At 42.0% G+C, this 15,802-nt stretch overlaps 1 protein-coding gene across 2 annotated transcripts in view; it reads right to left on the bottom strand.

The window, feature by feature from the left end:
- The window catches only part of LOC116970805 (endoplasmic reticulum aminopeptidase 2-like), a 55,000-nt gene that overhangs the window by 21,932 nt on the left and 17,266 nt on the right, over window positions 1-15,802 (bottom strand). For both annotated transcript variants that reach the window (XM_033017348.1, XM_033017347.1), the window contains exons 3-12: window positions 13,765-13,903; window positions 13,403-13,537; window positions 12,460-12,580; window positions 11,850-12,004; window positions 10,260-10,373; window positions 10,035-10,166; window positions 8,263-8,394; window positions 4,901-4,969; window positions 3,230-3,405; window positions 3,011-3,090 (exon numbers count right to left, since the gene is read on the bottom strand). In XM_033017348.1, the coding sequence (XP_032873239.1) occupies window positions 3,011-3,090; window positions 3,230-3,405; window positions 4,901-4,969; window positions 8,263-8,394; window positions 10,035-10,166; window positions 10,260-10,373; window positions 11,850-12,004; window positions 12,460-12,580; window positions 13,403-13,537; window positions 13,765-13,903 (1,253 nt within the window). The remainder of the gene's footprint in view (window positions 1-3,010; window positions 3,091-3,229; window positions 3,406-4,900; window positions 4,970-8,262; window positions 8,395-10,034; window positions 10,167-10,259; window positions 10,374-11,849; window positions 12,005-12,459; window positions 12,581-13,402; window positions 13,538-13,764; window positions 13,904-15,802) is intronic.

The following is a 15,802-nucleotide window of genomic DNA, read 5'->3' as shown; positions in this document are numbered from 1 at the left end:
TGTTCATAGTTTTGCAATATGGTCATTGTTATTGTCAGGAGAACAGAGCAACCAAATTACTCATCACAAGTCTTGGAAATAAAAAAAATAATAATAATATTGCCAGAGGGACTTCAGAAAATTCAAATTATCTTCTTATAAGCTTTTGCTATATTGCTTTGCTGTTAGTTGAAGGTCATCTGCCTAATTAGTGTTAAGCCAAGTAACGGAGTCTGAAGAAGGGTCTCGACCCGAAACGTCACCCATTCCTTCTCTCCCGAGAAGCTGCCTGGGCCCGTTGAGTTACTCCAACTTTTTATGTCTATCTTCGGTTTAAACCAACTCTACAGTTCCTTTCTACACGAACAGAGTCAACAAATGCCCCTGTCCCACTTAGGAAACCTGAATGGAAACCTCTGGAGACTTTGCGCCCCACCCAAGGTTTCCGTGCGGTTCCCAGAGGTTGCAGGTGGTTGCCGGAGGTTGCAGGTAGTGGAAGCAGGTAGGGAGACTGACAAAAACCTCCGGGAACCGCATGGAAACCTTGTGTGGGGCACAAAGTCTCCAGAGGTTTCCGTTCAGGTTTCCTAAGTGGGACAGGGGCATAAGTCTTGTTTAAGTGAAACACTAATCTAATTCTGCCTCATGCCTTCCAGCCAATGCTCGATCTGAACTCCTGAGTTCAACACCATGTCCCTTTGGCTTCTCTGTCGTATTGTGTCAAACTCAGTCCTGCTTTTGCATAAGCCTTCATAAGTACATGGCTTGTTCGGTATTTTGTAGAATTAGAATTAGAATTTCCTTTATTGTCATTCAGACCTTACGGTCTGAACGAAATTTCGTGCCTGCAGTCATACATACAATAATAAACAACAATAAACACAAATTAACATCCACCACAGTGTATCCTCCAAGCACCTCCTCACTGTGGTGGAGGCAAAAACCTTAGGGCTGCAGTCTCTTCCCTCCTCTTCTCCCTCTGCGCTGAAGCGATTCCCCACCGGGCGATGGTACAAACAGTCCCGCGGCTCACCGAACCCCGCAAACGGGCCGGCTCAAACACCGCGGCCCAGGGTGGTCGAAGCTGACGCCCTCCAGTCCAGCGGACGCAGCCGCTGGCCCGCAGCTGAACCCCGGACTCAGGTCATAGCCGCCAGAACGCTGTCCCAGCCACCCGAGCACCGTTCCAGCCCCGAGCCGGATCGCCCTCACGTGAGTGCCGTTCCTCCCTCGAGCTGGGCCGCTCCGACGGGAGCGCCATTCCACCCTCGGGCTGGGCCGCTCCGATGGGAGCGCCGTTCCTCCCTCGGGCTGGGCCGCCCCGACGGGAGCGCCACAGCCCCTCACGGGAGAATCTCAGCCCCGCGCCAGGCCGCCCTCACGGGAGCGTCACAGCCCCTCACGGGAGCGCCGTTCCAGCCCCGAGCCGGACCGCCCTCACGGGAGCGAACCCAGGGCAAGTCCTGACTGGCTCTGCCTCCGGAGCCTCGAGGTCGCCAGCTCCGCCATTAGGCCTCAGCGCAGAAGGAGGCAGAGAAGGGGGATACGACAAAAAAGTTGCATTCCCCCGAAGGGAGAGACAGCAAGCCCCGTTTCAACCCCCCACCCCACATAAACACAACCTAAAAACCAAAAACTTAACTAGACAAAACGAAAAAAAACAACACAAAAAAGTAAAAACAAACGGACTGCAGGCGAGCCGCTGCTGCCAGGGCAGCGCCGCCACTTCTGGACATGTAATGTCTTGGGCTTCATGCAATTGGGATCACTGTGGTGAACTCATGAACTTGTTTGCTCAAACTGATGGTCAGCTGCACCTTTATTATCAGTTTCTCGACATAGTGATTTAAATGGAACAGTTTCCACTTAGTTTTCAAATGTAAGCAATATTTTCAGTAGTTTACAATGAGCCATATACTGAACCATATGAATTCCTGAACAATCATTCACACTGTGACTGTGCTATAGAGTCAGAGTCATACAGCATAGAAAGATGCCCTTCAAACCATGCTGACCAAGATGCCCCATCCAAACTATTCGCATTTAGCCATATTTGGCCTGTAACCCTTCAAACCTCTCCTATCCATTTACCTGTCCAAATGTTTTTGAAATCATGTCATTGTAGCTCCCTCAATTACTTCCACGATTACTTCCTATGATATAGTCACCAGTCCCAAGATCCCACTAATTCTTGACAACCAACTTCACTGTCCACGATACTACCTATTTTAGGGTCATCGGCAAACTTACCAATCATGCTTTGTACATTCTACTCTCAAATCATTGATATAGATGACAAACAGCAATGGACCCCACTGGTCACAAGCCACCAGTCTGGAAAACAACTTTCCACCACCACTCTCTGCTTCCTACCATGAAGCCAATCCAGTTAGCTAGCTTTTCCTAGAAACTCATTTGATCAATCATTCATCTACAGCCTCGTCAAAGCCCTTACTGAAGTTGATTTAGACCAGTGATTCCCAATCTGGGGCCATGGCAAATTTCAGGGGGGGCCACAGAAATTTTTTGGGATTTAGGGGGCCACAGAACTACCACCCTGTTGCTTCCTAAATTTCAGTTCTAATAAATTTAAATCTATGTAGTTTAAATATTTTTGATGTTTGTGGAATAGAATAAAAGAGAATATATGTGCAATTAATACATACTGATATTTTCATGGAAGGTATAATAATATTGAAGTACTTTTTTTCCACTAATAATGTCAAGGGGGGGGGGGGGGCACAGAAAAATTAAAAGATCCCAAGGGGGCCATGAGCTAAAAAAGGTTGGGAACCACTGATTTAAACTATGTCTATGGCCCTACTGTCATCATCCTCCTCGTCACATGCTATCATAACTATAAAACTATTTGAGTTGTTACAAAGATAAGTTAAATAGTATCCAAAGTGACGACATTAACATTAGTTTTATATCAAAAAGCATTGCATAAAATATTTGGATATATTATTTAAAACACTAAATATGATTGAGTTAATGTTTTTTCTTCCATAGTAAGTTTTAACATTCTTACCAGATTTAGTTTTCAGAAGATGTTTACCAATTGTTTTAGAATTGCTTGTGATATAAGTTAGTGGTACATGCCAGAGGTAGCTGCAAAAGATAATGATTTTTTTTAAATTCCTAACATGTTGCAAGCATTTGACCAAATGTTTCAAACTTTTCGTGTTTCATTATATAACATTTTCAAAATATTACAAAGAAAAACTACTAACAAACAAGCAATAAGTACCCGGATTGTAGCGAAGCCCATGAAGGGTCCTCTGGGAGAATTCCCTTAAGAAAGCGCTCTTGCTGTAATCTAACTGAAGTGCCATTATGTTCAACAATTATCACTGGTATTCCCTTCTGAAGTGTCCAAGTGTTCATAATCTCCTTGATGTCTAGGTGTTCACCTGCAAAGCGGTACTGAGAAATGACAAAGCACAGATGCCAGTTAAGCATGGGGTTCTTCACCAAATACAGTACAGTAAAACATGCTGAATTATTGTTCAGATATTCCAGTGGTTCAAGATCATGGATGCTGAGTGCTGGTTCCCATTCTCCCTTGAACACACAAGAGCCTGGTTCCCATATACCTATCAATACACCAAGGCCTTGGTTCCTGCTCTCTCAACTACCCCTGGTTCCCACACTCTTTTCAACACACAAGGGCCTGATTCCCAAACACCCATCAATACACCGGCCCTCAGATTCCCGCACATCCTTCAACACAATGGGGCTCTGGTTCCCACTCTGCCTTTAACAACAGTAGGGCAGCTGCCTCGCAGTGCCAGAGAACAAGGTTTGATTCTGACTACAGGTGCTGTCTGTGTGGAGTTTGTACATTTTCCCAGTTGACCAAGTGGATTTTCTCCACGTGCTCTGGCTTCCTCCCACGTTCCAAAAATGTACAGGTTTGTTGGTTAGTGGGTATTTGGAAATTGCCCCCGATGTGCAGGGTGTAAAAGTGGGATAACATAACATTAGTGTGCGGGTGATCAATGATCGGTGTGGATTCAGTGGGCCGAAGGGCCTATTTCCATGCTTGCATCTCTAAATTCTAAACACATCTGGCCTTTGGCTTCCACTCCTAAAGGGCTAAAGGAATCAAGGGATATGGGGAGAAGGCAGGAACGGGGTACTGATTTTAGATGATCAGCCATGATCATATTGAATGGCAGTGCTGGCTCAATGGCCTACTCCTGCACCTATTTTTCTATGTTTCTATGTTCAACACACCAGGACCCTCGTTCCTTCACTCCCTTCAACACACCAGAGCCCTCCTCCCCATGCTCCCTTTTAGCACAATGGTGCCCCGTTCCTGCATCCTTTAAGGTTTATGATTCGGTGTTAGCTGAACTTTAATGAATCTCTAGATTGGTAGTAAATATAGAATTGAAATTTTGTTTACATCCCTGTTACTTATTGTACCTATGAGAACCTACAAGATTTGTATGGGTCATTGAATTATAACCATATAACAATTACAGCACGGAAACAGGCCATCTTGGCCCTACAAGTCCGTGCCGAACAACTTTTTTCCCTTAGTCCCACCTGCCTGCACTCATACCATAACCCTCCATTCCCTTCTCATCCATATGCCTATCCAATTTTTTTTTTTTTTTAAACCAACGAACCTGCTGCCACCACTTCCACTGGAAGCTCATTCCACACCGCTACCACTCTCTGAGTAAAGAAGTTCCCCCTCATGTTACCCCTAAACTTCTGTCCCTTAATTCTGAAGTCATGTCCTCTTGTTTGAATCTTCCCTATTCTCAAAGGGAAAAGCTTGTCCACATCAACTCTGTCTATCCCTCTCATCATTTTAAAGACCTCTATCAAGTCTCCCCTTAACCTTCTGCGCTCCAGAGAATAAATTATCTAATAAATACAAAATATTTTGGTAAAGATCATATCTTACAGCACTTTTTGCAGCTTGCGAACCACTGTAACAGAAATCACCTGAAGTAAAGTCTTCCTTTGTACAAGTCTGTTGAGAATTCAAAATATGATTATTTAACTTGCCTTGACATAAACTCTACAAGAGGTCATTTTCCAAATGCAATGGCTAATCTAAATTCTGAATCCAAGATTATATTTAAAAAAGCAAATTGTCATATTTTCCCACTGAACTTTTACAATATTATGTTTCTAGGCATTTATAATTGGGAGATAAGGAATGAGGTGGACCTCATTGAAACTTATAGAATAATGAAAGGCATAGATAGAGTGGATGTGGAAAGGATATTTCCACTGGTGCGAGAGCTAGACCAGAGGTCATAACCTCATAATTAAAGAGCGCTGTTTTAGAGAGGAGGTGAGGAGGAACTTCTTTAGTCAGAGGGTGGTTAACCTGTGAGCTCATTGCCACAGAGGGCTGTGGAGGCCAAGACAGTGGATATTTTTAAGGCAGAGATAGACAAATTCTTGATTAGAACGGATGTCAAGGGTTAGGGGGAGAAGACAGGAAAATTAGGAGGCAGAGATCAGCCATGATTGAATGGCGGCATAGACTCGATGGGCCGAATGGCCTAATTATACTCCTACAACTTGTGAACTGCAGATGCTGGTTTACAAAAAAAAGAAAGTGTTGGAGTAACTCAACAGGCAGATAGCATCTCTGGAAAACATGGGTAGGTGATGTTTCAGGTCAGAGCCCTGAAGGTGATGAGGCAAGAGAAAATTTGAAGTGGGGGGGGGGGGGGGTGGGTAGCGCAGGACAAAGCCTGGCAAGTGATAGGTGGATACAGGTGCGAGGGAGTTATAATAGGTAGATAATTGGACAAAGGTTGGAGATGAAGACACAAAGTATAAGATAGAAGCAGTACTAATTGTGAAGCTAGAGAGAGGAATAAGTGGAAGGGGACGGGGGATGGGCATGGAGGAGGGGGGGGGGGGGGGGCAATACAAGCAAAACCAGGATGGGCACTTGTTTACACTTTCAAGTATTTTTTAATATCTGTTTCTTACTACTTTTAAGAAATATATTTCAAGTGTGAACATCAATTTAAGATGTTTTAATTCAACCAAAGAAATAACCTGCATTTTGATTCACTAGTTAAACCAAGAGCCTGGACTTCACAATAAACACGACACCAAACTATGGGTTAGGTTACAAAATGCTTCAATAACTCCAAATAAAATGTTTGTCTATCGCCTGGTGACAATAACAAAGGATAGGGCATGTGAAGTAAACAGTAAAGAATATGTTGATGCGAATAAAGGCAAAGAAATTGGGTGTAGAATTTCCATGCAAAGTAATCATGCTGCCAAGTTACGGACCTGTCCGACGAGCATGCGACCTCCATGCGGCAAGCGCGACCTAAAGAGCCTGTCCCACGAGCATGCGACTGCATGCGGCAAGCGCGACCAAACCAGAAGCGGGGGCCGCGCGGAGGTCGAGTGAGTGACATGAAGTTCGAGCGAAGTCCGCGGGATGTTCGCGCAGTGTGTACGGCGTCGAGGTGGCTGCGGGCCGGCAGGCCGTTGCCGCGCGGAATTTTTGAACACGGTCAGTTTTTCGGAGCCCTGCACGATGTCGGAACCAGCTCCGCACAAATGAGAATCAGATGACAGAGTCAATCAATACCTGAGATAATGCTTGTTAGATTTCCCTGGATAAAAATTGATTCCGATCATATTGTCAACTGTTTAAAAACACTTAAGATCCAGACTTTACTGCATGCATTGTAGAATGCAAACATTCAGGACTACTGACAAATTTTTAAGACCAACAATGGGGTTTGTACAGTAGATGATTTGACAATAGACAATAGGTGCAGCAGTAGGCCATTTGGCCCTTCGAGCCAGCACCGCCATTCAATGTGATCATGGCTGATCATCCCCAATCAGTACCCCGTTCCTGCCTTCTCCCCATATCCCCTGACTCCGCTATCTTTAAGAGCCCTATCTAGCTCTCTCTTGAAAGTATCCAGAGAACCGGCCTCCATCACCCTCTGAGGCAGAGAATTCCACAGACTCACCACTCTCTGTGAGAAAAAGTGTTTCCTCGTCTCCGTTCTAAATGGCTTACTCCTTATTCTTAAACTGTGGCTCCTAGTTCTGGACTGCCCCAACATTGGGAACATGTTTCCTGCCTCTAGCGTGTCCAAACCCTTAACAATTTGATATCTTTCAATAAGATCCCCTCTAATCCTAAACTCCAGAGTGTACAAGCCCAGCTGGTCCATTCTCTCAGCAAAGGACAGTCTGGCCATCCCGGGAATTAACCTTGTAAACCTACGTTGCACTCCCTCAATAGCACGAATGTCCTTCCTCAAATTAGGGGACCAAAACTGCACACAATACTCCAGGTGTGGTCTCACTAGGGCCCTGTACGACTGCAGAAGGACCTCTTTGCTCCTGTACTCGACTCCTCTTGTTATAAAGGCCAACATGCCATTCACTTTCTTCATTGCTTGCTGTACCTGCATGCTTACTTTCATAGACTGATGAACAAGGACCCCCAGATCCCGTTGTACTTCCCCTTTTCCCAACTTGATGCCATTTAGATAGTAATCTGCCTTCCTGTTTTTGATTCCAAAGTGGATAACCTCACATTTATCCGCTTTAAACTTCATCTGCCATGCATCTGCCCACTCCCCCAACCTGTCCAAGTCACCCTGCATTCTCATAGCATCCTCCTCACAGTTCACACTGCCACCCAGCTTTGTGTCATGTTCACACTGGTAGATTGGTAGATTCTCGGTGCAATAATCCAAAAATTGGGCAATTACAATATAAAATCTGGTTTGAAGCAAACAAAGACATCAATAACAATGGGCTACAATATTAATCACAGAGGGAGCAGACTGCTGAGCCTGGCATCAAAGGTCATCAAAGATGTGCCATACACATCGAATTGCCACTTTCACGATTTTGGTCCAGGCACCAAAAGATTAAGAATATTAGCACATGCCACATGTGGAAACATGTCTTCATAGCACTTGAGGACTAATTCAGTGCTCATTAAAAGGGAATAAGCATGGCATGAGCAGGCTCCACGTCACCTGGTTCTGTTGTGCTGTGGAGACTTCCTGCAGTGGGTAGTTGAGCAAACCGTTCATTGCCCCCTTATACGTCACGTGATTACGTTGGCAACTGTACCATTATATGATCAAGATAATGTATTTAAGAAGAAAAGATGGAGATGAAATATTTTAAGAATTTAAGTAGAAGTTCTTGAAGCATTTAATATTTTTCAGAATTATCTTGTTCCTTCAATTTCTTCAATGGTTACTCATTTATACAAACCAACTTTCAGCCAATAGAAGAAACACGCACATTGGCCATGCTGTCCCACAGATCTTCATTCTTGGTATTCCCGTAACTGAATTTCCGTAGATAACGAACCAGCCCACTTTGGAAAACTTCATCAGTCAAAAAATTTCTCAACATGTGCAGAATGCAAGCTCCCTAGATTCAACAAATTAGACAATGCAAGTCACATACAATGTTAAATTTAGACAGTAAAAAAATCATTTGCACTAGAAAGTGGCTTCAAGACATTTGAAGATGCCATGAGCATGTTTTAGTGGAAGTCTCTTGCAGGAAATGCTAGTTTACAACCATTTAGTGCGTTCAGTGTTGAACCCAGAATTTGTCGATCTATTATTTGCATGGAGATTGGTGAGGAAGCCTGCCTTGCCCAAGAGACTGGAAAACCATGAGTTCACCATCATCTCTACTTCCGTAGAAGGCTTAGGAAGTTCGGCATGTGCCCAACAATGCTCACCAATGTGGACAGATGCGGAAGTTATTACAGAATACTATTGTGGATGCTTTTTCTCAGTCACAGATATTAATTCCTTCAGACCAGAACTCCACTGATCTCAGCCTTAGAAAAAAAAAATTGATGCAGGAGTAGGCCATTCAGCCCTTCTAGCCAGCACCGGCATTCAATATGATCATGGCTGATCATCTAAAATCAGTACCCCGTTCCTGCTTTTACCCCCATATCCCTTGATTCCTTTAGCCTTAAGAGCTAAATCTAACTCCCTCATGAAAACATCCAGTGAATTGGCCTCCACTGCCTTCTATGGCAGAAAATTCCACAGATTTATAACTCTCTGGGTGAAAAAGTTTTTCCTCATTTCAGTCCTAAATGGCCTACCCCTTAGTCTTAAACTGTGACCCCTGGTTCTGGATTCCCACCGGGAGCATTTTTCCTGCATCAAGCCTGTCCAATCCTTTAAAAATGTTATATGTTTCTATAAGATCTTCTCTCATCTAAATTCCAGTGAATACAAGCCCAGTCGACCCATTCTTTCATTTTATGTCTGTCCCGCCATCCCAGGAATTCACCTGATGAACCTACGCTGCACTCCCTCGATAGCAATATTGTCCTTCCTGAAATAGGAGACCAAAAATGTACACAATACTCTAGGTGCAGTCTCACCAGGGCCCTGTACAACTGCAGTAGGACTTCTTTGCTCCTAAACTTAAATCCTCTCGCAATGAAGGCCAACATGCCATTAGCTTTCTTCACTGCCTGCTGTACCTGCACGCTAACTTTCAGTGACTGATGTACAAGCACATCCAGGTCTCATTGCACCTCCACTTTTCCTAATCCGACACCATTCCGATAATAATCTGCCTTCCTGTTCTTGCCACCAAAGTGGATAACCTCACATTTATTCACATTATACAGCATCTGCCATGCATCTGCCCACTTACCCAACCTATCCAAGTCACCCTGCAGCCTCATAGCATCCTCCTCGCAGCTCACACTACCACCCAGCTTTGTGTCATCCGCAAACTTGGAGATGTCACATTTAATTCACTCGTCTAAATCGTTTATATTGTAAATAACTGGGGTCCCAGCACCGAGCCTTGGGCACCACACTAGTCATTTCTCAGTCTGTACTAAATATATTGTATATCCAAATCCACTCAGCCTTTGTATGCCTTACTTATTACATATAATTTATTGCTCATGTATCTGTGAGGATTATTCCTTTGGTAATGTATATCACCAAACGCAAAAGTCAGCCAATGATGTTTCAAAATCTCTTCTATTAGGTTGCCAGTTATTTCGAACTATCCCCTTCAAATACCTTGTCATAGGAAACGGTATCAAACATTTCCTTTATCTGAGTAGGATTTTCTGCTGATGTAGATATGGGACGCGAGGAATTCATTGCATCTCTTCCCATTGCTGCAAAACATGTGCCCAAAAAATGGTCACCCTGAAAAAGAATTAATATTAAACAAAATAATTAAGTTCAGCCTATTATTCTCCTATTACTGAACCGATTAATAGTAAGAAAATGCATACTCACAACTTGAAAATCAGGGTAAGTGGCATCGACAGACACAAACTCCATGTACCTGGCAAAGCCTTCATTCAGCCAAATGTCATTCCACCATTCCATTGTCACTAAATTACCAAACCACTAAAAATATACAATGTTAATTGGAGCACTTTAGAAAAGAGCACTAAATGAGCACTTTAAAAAAAGACACACTCATTTATAATCAGGCAATATAATGTGAATCTATATTCAGGAATTAAGGTATTAATTCAGGTATTAATTCATCTATATTCAGGAATTAAGGTATTAATTCAGGTATTAATTAATATATACAAGATTATCCATCCAGTTTCAACAACAAATACGACACCTGATGACTATGGTATGATAACACAAAGTATTTAAACTAACATGATATATAAATTACTTTTAGCCTCATGCAAAAGATAAAAGCTAATAGGAAATATTGGTGGAACATCGGAAAGCATTAAAGTAAAATAAAATGATTTGAAAATGTTATTTACATTTAATATTCATACGTGATGGGATGTTATCAAGAGGGAAACAACATCACCTACATCCTGAAGGTCAGCAAGTTGCTTCCTGCTCATCTATGCATTCTGATTGCTTACAAATAGTAGCATCAGATTTAATGGCATACAACAGCACTTGTTTAAAATTCTGTTCAGCATACACGGCCAGTGCAGACTTGGATGGCTGCTATCCCCCCCTGAACTCTGATTTAAATCTTAAATCAGACACTTCCAGTACCTTATTCATGAAGAAAATACTGAATACCCAAATCTCTCACTAATGTCCCCCAAGGATACTAAATTTTTCCTCAGCCACACTTGCTCTTCAATTCGCTCTGATCAAAAACATTATTTTTCCCGGTCTTCTCATCTGAATATCAAATACCACACTCTGTCCCTCACTTCTCTCCTTCCCACCCCCCCCCCCCCCCCCCCCCCCCCACCCATATACTCTCTCTGAAACTAAAATGATGCTAAGTTCTTCCAGAGTTCCTCCAGTATAAACCACAAAAACACCACACAATTCCAAATATCAAGGTCCTATCCCTCCATTTCCCCACGGCAAACCTTACCTATCACAGTTTTTCTCCTACCCCAATCCAAATCATGAAGAGCAAAATCTCTCCTTAATCTGCACTGTAGTCCCAGAAGATTTCAGAAGACTCCCTCCAATACAATCCAAAGCCCCAATCTCTCCTTGATCTCACCCTTTCAAACAATAACAAATAAATCACTGTATTTTCCTGAACTCCCGATCTAATTACTAAGGATTATGATGCTAACCAACACTTATTATCCAAACTCAAAGACCGTACTCTTTCTTTTGCAACTTAGATGCCACAAGATGGCCAATCAGTCTAATTGGGTGACTGTTGGGTGGGGAATCTACCTTTTGAGTGATGCTGTTAATTTTTTTTTGTTTTATCCATTGTGCTTATTTGTAATGGAGCTGTAAATAAATATTATGACATTGCCTCCTGGAATTGGAAACTGCATTGGTAACAGTCTGAATTCAAATGGCAAGCAATATGCTCTTGAAGCTGACTACAGATATTAACGCACATTACAGGAGGGTAAACAATACCTGATGAGCCAGTTCATGACCTATCACCATGGTAATCCACAGTTTATCTGATGCGGAAGATGTTCCCGGATGATAGAGTAGAGAGGTCTCACGGTAAGTGGTTAATCCCCAATTTTCCATGGCTCCCGACTCAAAGTCAGGGATTGCAACTAGATCTAAAAATGCAACAATGCTCAGTGTATATTCTTTGAACATCACCTTTAAAACCAACAATTGTTACAATAATCATATAATGAAAGGAGAAACTTTTGATTAATTTATCAATTTAAACTCAATTTTCCTCTGATAGAACAAAATATTCCTCAACAATTCAAGGAATTGCACCTACAATTTCAATTTTCCTCATTGCAAAGATATTCCAAAATGCTTCATGATCTGAAGTACTTCAAGCATCAGATCATAACCACAACTCTCAAAATTCCAACATCGTTTTTCAACATATTCAAATCTCATGTCCACTCCACCTGTAATCCTCCTTCTCTCATCTCCCTCCCATTTACCACTTTCCTTTTCCACTGGCGAGCTACAATCCTCCCATCACTTTTGAAACTGCTGGACTGTACAATATCCTTTGTCTCATATCTTTATTGAAAACTTGGGTTTGACTCACCCTGCTTTGGGAGTGGGTAGTTGATATTGAAGTAATTTTCATAAAATTCCAATAGTTTCACTGCTGCTTCCAGAGCATAATGTGTTTGATTCCATTTATCTGGAGTAGCATAAATAGAAACCTGTTGGAATAAAAATGCACATTAATAAAAGGTGTGCGTCTGCACATTCAGTGAAAAAATTGTCTAACAGAATGCAGAAGCCTTCAGAATTTGTTGGGTTTTATTTGAATCACAGGTACTTGGAAATACATCTAATGTCGTTATTACCACATGCACCATCAACACATTCTGCTTGGTCTCCAAATTTAATTCCATTGAAGTCAATGCAAGAATTAAATAACCATGTACCAAACTAGTGTTTTTTGCAGAACTGACGTTAGAAGATACTCTCCATCCCTGGGGGGTGGAGGATGATTTTGACCGAGAATACATCCAGACTTAATCTCCAAATTGCAGATTTAATAGATTTTCCTAATTTAATTTTACCCCTTCAACTAATTAATCCCAGAATCTCAATAACCCACGATCCTAACTCTCCATGATCAGTGACATTTAAATTGGATTGTGCTTTAATTCCAATGAGTAGCGCAGCCTAAAGCGACCTGTAACTGGACCACAAGAACGTATCTTTAAGGATGCTGACTAAGATCACTGATTATTATGATAAGTATAAAGCACAGTAGCACAATTGATGTTTTACAGCACCAAAGACCCAGGCTCAATCCTGATTATTGGCGCTCTTGTTACAGAGTTTGTACCTTCTCTGTGACCACCCGGCTTTTCTCTGGGTGCTCTGGTTTCCATATTCCAAAGACGTGCAGCTTTGGAGGTTAATTGGCTTTGGTAAGTTATACAATGATCCTAATGTGTAGGATACTGTTAGTGTACCCAGCAATCGGATGATTTTTGGTAAAGGATAGTTAACACCATAATACGACTCACCTTAATTCCTGTTGATGTTACTGCACTGACGGATTTAAAATCGCAGACAATGAACGCCACCAAATAGGTGCTCATCCTCACACTCACGTCAAAGTGGTCTTCAAAAAGTCCTCCTGCTGTCGGCACAGATTTAACCTACAGAATAAATTCAAGAAAGAAGCTAAGATACATTTTAACTATAATAGTTGATGCACTTGTAGAGCATTTGTATCTATAGTATCGTCAAAACAGACTTGCTTGAATATACCACATGCAAGGCATGACATTACTGCATTCACAAGGTATTAGGTTGCTGACTGCATAAAAAGGCCCAATGATTAGAAATTGGGAGATTTCCACTATTAAGTAAGATAATTTCGTACAATGGGCATGTTGGACAGTGAAATATGTTGTTTTTCTCTTTTTATCTTGATTGAGAAATTGGCTTTAAAAGACGGTTCATCAAAACATGGAAAGGCCATCCGTGCCGAGGTGGGTTCAAAATGGGTTGAAGCGAGGATTCTGCAGAAAGATACACAAATAGTTCATAAATTACATTTAAATATGAATAATAAACAAGAAACACATTATTTTGATGTGTTGGTTATACATCTGAAATGACATGTCAGATCCCTTGTAAACCATGGGGAAAGTCACTTAAAATGTCACATTTGGTCACATTCAACTTGAATGTATCAAATGCTATACAGTCACAAAGCAGTCACTCAGGCTCACTTGTCTTCATCATGTCAGAGAAATGATATTTGTTCACTTACCCCTTCCCATTTTTGAAAATTAAAATATACCTGTTTTCTAACCTTTTCTTGTTGCAGTGATAGCCTTTGAAGCCTGTTGGTAGGCCTCACTAGTTGGCTCTAAGTTGTAGGCAAGGTGGGGTGGGCAGTTCACTCAGCCTTCTTTATCCAGGCCAAGCCCTCAGCAATGCAGGCAGTGAGCTTTGCCCAGTGGTATTTTTAGGGACAAATGATTTCAAGTGAAACAAAATATATTTCCTCCTATGTGATTAGGATTGAATTTAGTTTGACTAAACAGAAAAAATGTTCCAAGTTTCATTTGGTTTAAAAATAATCTCACTGCAATCCTCAAGGCATACAACAATATTTGTGATGACTTGAGCATTATAAAACAGAGGAACATTATGGGAAGACACTTAAATCCATGTCACATTGTGAGTTAAGAAAAGAGATGAACAAAAGCTTGATTTTGACTTTAAGGATGCCCAAGAAGGAAAGAGAGGTGGATGGTAGTGGGTCGGCAAAAATGCTGGAGAAACTCAGCAGGTGCAGCAGCATCTATGGAGCGAAGGAAATGGGCAACGTTTCGGGCCAAAACCCTTCTTCAGACGGTAGTGGATAGTAGTGGGATGGAGTGAAGTGAAGTGAAGTCCAGAGCTTAGAGCTGTGGCGGCAGAAAGCATTGCTGACAACGGTGGCCAATTTGAAACTAGATATGCAAAGGCAGCCCTTTATTAGGGTGCAAATAATTCCCTCTTTAAACACAAAAAAATGAACAAAGCTCCTGGAGTTGATTGTAAATCGGAACAGAACAAAGTAGTTTTGCAGTATTGTTACGTTGAGAAAGGATAGATATTCAACAGAAAAAAATCAAAACAAATCAGCTTGTACTCGCTAGAATTTAGTAGATTGAGGGGGGATCTTATAGAAACTTACAGAATTCTTAAGGGGTTGGACAGGCTAGATGCAGGAAGATTGTTCCCGATGTTGGGGAAGTCCAGAACAAGGGGTCATAGTTTAAGGATAAGGGGGAAATCTTTTAGGACCGAGATGAGAAAAACATTTTTCACACAGAGATTGGTGAATCTCTGGAACTCTCTGCCACAGAAGGTAGTTGAGGCCAGTTCATTGGCTATATTTAAGAAGGAGTTAGATGTGGCCCTTGTGGCTAAAGGGATCAGGGGGTATGGAGAGAAGGCAGGTACAGGATACTGAGTTGGATGATCAGCCATGATCATATTGAATGGCGGTGCAGGCTCGAAGGGCCGAATGGCCTACTCCTGCACCTATTTTCTATGTTTCTATGAAAGGGGTAGGGGAGAAGAGGGAAAAACGGCTTTACATCCTTTGGTCAGGAAATATTTCTGTCAAAAGCTTTTTGAGGACAATGCCAGAGGGAACTGAGTAAATGGAATTCCGGAAATACCGTTACTGAATATGGTCCACAAAACAGGCATTTTGAGCATCTGAGGAGGCACATTAGCTGTGAAATATTTTGAGAGTAGCAGTTAGTATTTATCATTTGCTAAAAGTCCTGCATTGAAGAAAGCCTTCCATCACATTTAGTGACATTCTGAAATTATTTTTTTAGTTTTAATTTAGTTTCAGTTTAGTTGACTATCACGTGTACGGGGATACAGTGAAAAGCTTTTGTTGCGTGCTAACC

Source organism: Amblyraja radiata, chromosome 3 (genome assembly GCF_010909765.2).
Source record: "Amblyraja radiata isolate CabotCenter1 chromosome 3, sAmbRad1.1.pri, whole genome shotgun sequence".
In the NCBI taxonomy this organism is placed as follows: Eukaryota; Metazoa; Chordata; class Chondrichthyes; order Rajiformes; family Rajidae; genus Amblyraja; species Amblyraja radiata.
The sequence above is the reverse complement of the archived record's forward strand: the minus strand, read 5'-3'. Positions and strand labels throughout refer to the sequence as shown.